Consider the following 4520-nt stretch of genomic DNA (forward strand, 5'->3'; position numbering starts at 1 on the left):
TTTTGGTCAGTAATCGTTGCAATAGATTTTGCCACTGTATCTAGATGAAAATTAAAAAATAGATTTAAACTTAACCTTTAATCATGAACCTATAACATAAAGGAGCGCGCGCGCGCACACACACACACACAAACACACACATACACACATACATACATATATACATATATATATATATATATATATACATACATACATATATACATGTATATCAGTGTAACGGAAACAGTCGAGCAAGTATGTATATACCGTTCTTCTCAGCAGTGACTATCTAGTTCGATTGCACGCTGCGGGTGCACGTGGGAAATGGTACTGGTTCGCTTGTGGAGCTCTTCCTGTGCTATGATGGACCATGACAACACAGCCATCTTCCTCCACACTGGACCACATTCATTTCTCAATGCAGAGGTTCTGCCAGGGGCGAGCACTGCCTTTAACAAAATGCCTAAGAAGCTCAGTTTTTTTTTTAAATCTTCTTCCGAAACTTTTTCCGTGTTTGGATGAAGTCGCCAGGCAGTGAGAGGTTTGCAATCAAGTTCATTATAACATGTTAATTAGACACATAATTCAGGCGTACATACGAAGTGGAACAGCCATAACGCTCATGTAGATCCTTTTATTACAAATACTCATTACAAAATGTCACCACGTTATGACTGAAATAATGGACAAACAAAACAAGATATGTTTGAAAGAATAAGCTGACAAGTTGTGTCATGATTGAAATAATAAGCTAACAAGTTGTGTCATGATTGAAATAATAAGCTAACAAGTTGTGTCAAGATTGAAATAATAAGCTAACAAGTTGTGTCATGATTGAAATAATAAGCTAACAAGTTATGTCATGATTGAAATAATAAGTTAACAAGTTATGTCATGATTGAAATAATAAGTTAACAAGTTGTGTCAAGATTGAAATAATAAGTTAACAAGTTATGTCATGATTGAAATAATAAGCTAACAAGTTATGTCATGATTGAAATAATAAGTTAACAAGTTATGTCATGATTGAAATAATAAGTTAACAAGTTATGTCATGATTGAAATAATAAGTTAACAAGTTATGTCATGATTGAAATAATAAGTTAACAAGTTGTGTCAAGATTGAAATAATAAGCTAACAAGTTGTGTCAAGATTGAAATAATAAGCTAACAAGTTGTGTAAAGATTGAAATAATAAGCTAACAAGTTGTGTCAAGATTGAAATAATAAGCTAACAAGTTGTGTCAAGATTGAAATAATAAGCTAACAAGTTGTGTCAAGATTGAAATAATAAGCTAACAAATTAATTTATGATTGAAATAATAAGTTAACAAGTTGTGTCAAGATTGAAATAATAAGCTAACAAGTTAATTTATGATTGAAATAATAAGCTGAAAAGTTGTGTCAAGATTGAAATAATAAGCTAACAAGTTAATTTATGATTGAAATAATAAGCTGACAAGTTGTGTCAAGATTGAAATAATAAGCTAACAAGTTAATTTATGATTGAAATAATAAGCTGACAAGTTATGTCAGGATTGAAATAATAAGCTGACAAGTTATGTCATGATTGAAATAATAAGCTGACAAGTTATGTCAGGATTGAAATAATAAGTTAACAAGTTATGTCATGATTGAAATAATAAGCTAACAAATTAATTTATGATTGAAATAATAAGCTAACAAGTTATGTCATGATTGAAATAATAAGCTGACAAGTTATGTCAGGATTGAAATAATAAGCTCACAAGTTATGTCAGGATTGAAATAATAAGCTGACAAGTTATGTCAGGATTGAAATAATAAGTTAACAAGTTATGTCATGATTGAAATAATAAGCTAACAAATTAATTTATGATTGAAATAATAAGCTAACAAGTTATGTCATGATTGAAATAATAAGTTAACAAGTTATGTCATGATTGAAATAATAAGTTCAGAGCTAGCCTACAAGAAGCGGAGGGAGATGAGTGTGATATGGTGGGTGTGTATGGGCCTCACAGTATTGGAGCACCTCACTGAAAACAAAACAAAAAAAGAATAATGCATTAATTCAAACAACTAACATTTAGATGTCACAAAGAATATTACTCTCTGCCTATGCAACTATAAAGAAGGTTAGATTGAACTTAAGAGATAAATTGATATGACTGTGTGGAAGTAGGTTTCATGTTGTATTGAGATGAACAAACACGAGACCTAAATAGAAGTGGAAGAAGAGACTAGAGAGAGACGAGTGACAGTGAGACGTGTAGTATTTCGATTGAGTTTCTATCTTCTTGAAATTAGTTTTGTGTTAGTTCACTTGTCTTTCTGAAAGCTGTATTGTCATTAAAGTTTTAGTCAATTTGTTCAGAAAGAAATGTTAATTGACTTCAAGTTCCACAGTATTAAGAATTTAGTGTTTAAGCCTACATCGGTTTAGCTCAATTAGCTGTTTGGAGCTACACAACAATAACCGAGAATCAACACTTTGTAAAAATTTGTATTAATTCAATTCAGTCTTACTTTTCTATACACAAATATCATTGCATATTGGGGAACTGATCACTCCACATCTTGGGGTAATGATAACTCCACATCTTGGGGTACTGATAACTCCACATCTTGGGGTACTGATAACTCCACATCTTGGGTAACTGATCACTCCACATCTTGGAGTACTGATCACTCCACATCTTGGGGAACTGATCACTCCACATCTTGGGGTACTGATCACTCCAAATCTTGGGGAACTGATCACTCCACATCTTGGGGAACTGATCACTCCACATCTTGGGGTAATGATAACTCCACATCTTGGGGTACTGATAACTCCACATCTTGGGTAACTGATCACTCCACATCTTGGAGTACTGATCACTCCACATCTTGGGGAACTGATCACTCCACATCTTGGGGTACTGATCACTCCAAATCTTGGGGAACTGATCACTCCACATCTTGGGGAACTGATCACTCCACATCTTGGGAAACTGATAACTCCACATCTTGGGGAACTGATCAGTCCACATCTTGGGGAACTGATCACTCCACATCTTGGGGTACTGATAACTTCACATCTTTGGTCCACATCTTGGGGTAATGATAACTCCACATCTTGGGGTACTGATAACTCCACATCTTGGGTAACTGATCACTCCACATCTTGGAGTACTGATCACTCCACATCTTGGGGAACTGATCACTCCACATCTTGGGGTACTGATCACTCCAAATCTTGGGGAACTGATCACTCCACATCTTGGGGAACTGATCACTCCACATCTTGGGAAACTGATAACTCCACATCTTGGGGAACTGATCAGTCCACATCTTGGGGAACTGATAACTCCACATCTTGGGGAACTGATCACTCCACATCTTGGGGAACTGATAACTCCACATCTTGGGGAGCTGATCACTCCACATCTTGGGGAACTGATCACTCCACATCTTGGGGAACTGATAACTCCACACATTGGGCACTGATCACTCCACATCTTGGGGAACTGATCACTCCACATCTTGGGGAACTGATCACTCCACATCTTGGGGTACTGATAACTTCACATCTTTGGTCCACATCTTGGGGTACAGATAACTCCACATCTTGGGGTAATGATCACTCCACATCTTGGGGTACTGATCACTCCACATCTTGGTGAACTGATCACTCCACATCTTGGGGAAATTATCACTCCAGATGTTCCCCAGAGATCCATTCGCTCCTGTTAGTTGTTGCGCGAGCTTTTCTGAATACAATTAGTAGCTGGGCAGAGACTGGAGCTCTCTTCACATTGAATACAATTAGTAGCTGGGCAGAGACTGGAGCTCTCTTCACATTGAATACAATTAGTAGCTGGGCAGAGACTGGAGCTCTCTTCACATTGAATACAATTAGTAGCTGGGCAGAGACTGGAGCTCTCTTCACATTGAATACAATTAGTAGCTGGGCAGAGACTGGAGCTCTCGTCACATTGAATACAATTAGTAGCTGGGCAGAGACTGGAGCTCTCTTCACATTGAATACAATTAGTAGCTGGTCAGAGACTGGAGCTCTCTTCACATTGAATACAATTAGTAGCTGGTCAGAGACTGGAGCTCTCGTCACATTGAATACAATTAGTAGCTGGTCAGAGACTGGAGCTCTCTTCACATTGAGTTCTAACTTAATACTTCAATACATTTAAAAGAGTTTCCTGAATAGTTTATTATTTAACTCTGTTTTTTGTCCGTCCTCACAGATTGACATGTATTGCATTTATGAACCGAGTTACTATACATGAATTGGTCTCAGAGTTATTCTTACCATTCACAGACCTGCTCGCACATCTCATCGGTATAGTCTTCGTCCTCGTTGTCCGGCATGGTGTACATGGTATCACATCGGTATAGTCTTCGTCCTCGTTGTCCGGCATGGTGTACATGGTATCACATCGGTATAGTCTTCGTCCTCGTTGTCCGGCATGGTGTACATGGTATCACATCGGTATAGTCTTCGTCCTCGTTGTCCGGCATGGTGTACATGGTATCACATCGGTATAGTCTTCGTCCTC

At 37.4% G+C, this 4520-nt stretch overlaps 1 protein-coding gene across 1 annotated transcript; it reads left to right on the plus strand.

Moving 5' to 3' along the window:
- The first annotated feature begins 2128 nt into the window (after nt 1-2128).
- LOC129928383 (uncharacterized) lies at nt 2129-3629 on the plus strand. The gene is made up of 3 exons (XM_056042604.1): nt 2129-2142; nt 2485-3063; nt 3137-3629. Exons 1-3 carry the CDS (start codon nt 2129-2131, stop codon nt 3627-3629), a joined length of 1086 nt encoding a protein of 361 aa, XP_055898579.1.
- The last annotated feature ends 891 nt before the right edge of the window (nt 3630-4520 follow it).

This window comes from Biomphalaria glabrata, chromosome 9, assembly GCF_947242115.1.
Source record: "Biomphalaria glabrata chromosome 9, xgBioGlab47.1, whole genome shotgun sequence".
Lineage (NCBI taxonomy): Eukaryota > Metazoa > Mollusca > Gastropoda > Planorbidae > Biomphalaria > Biomphalaria glabrata.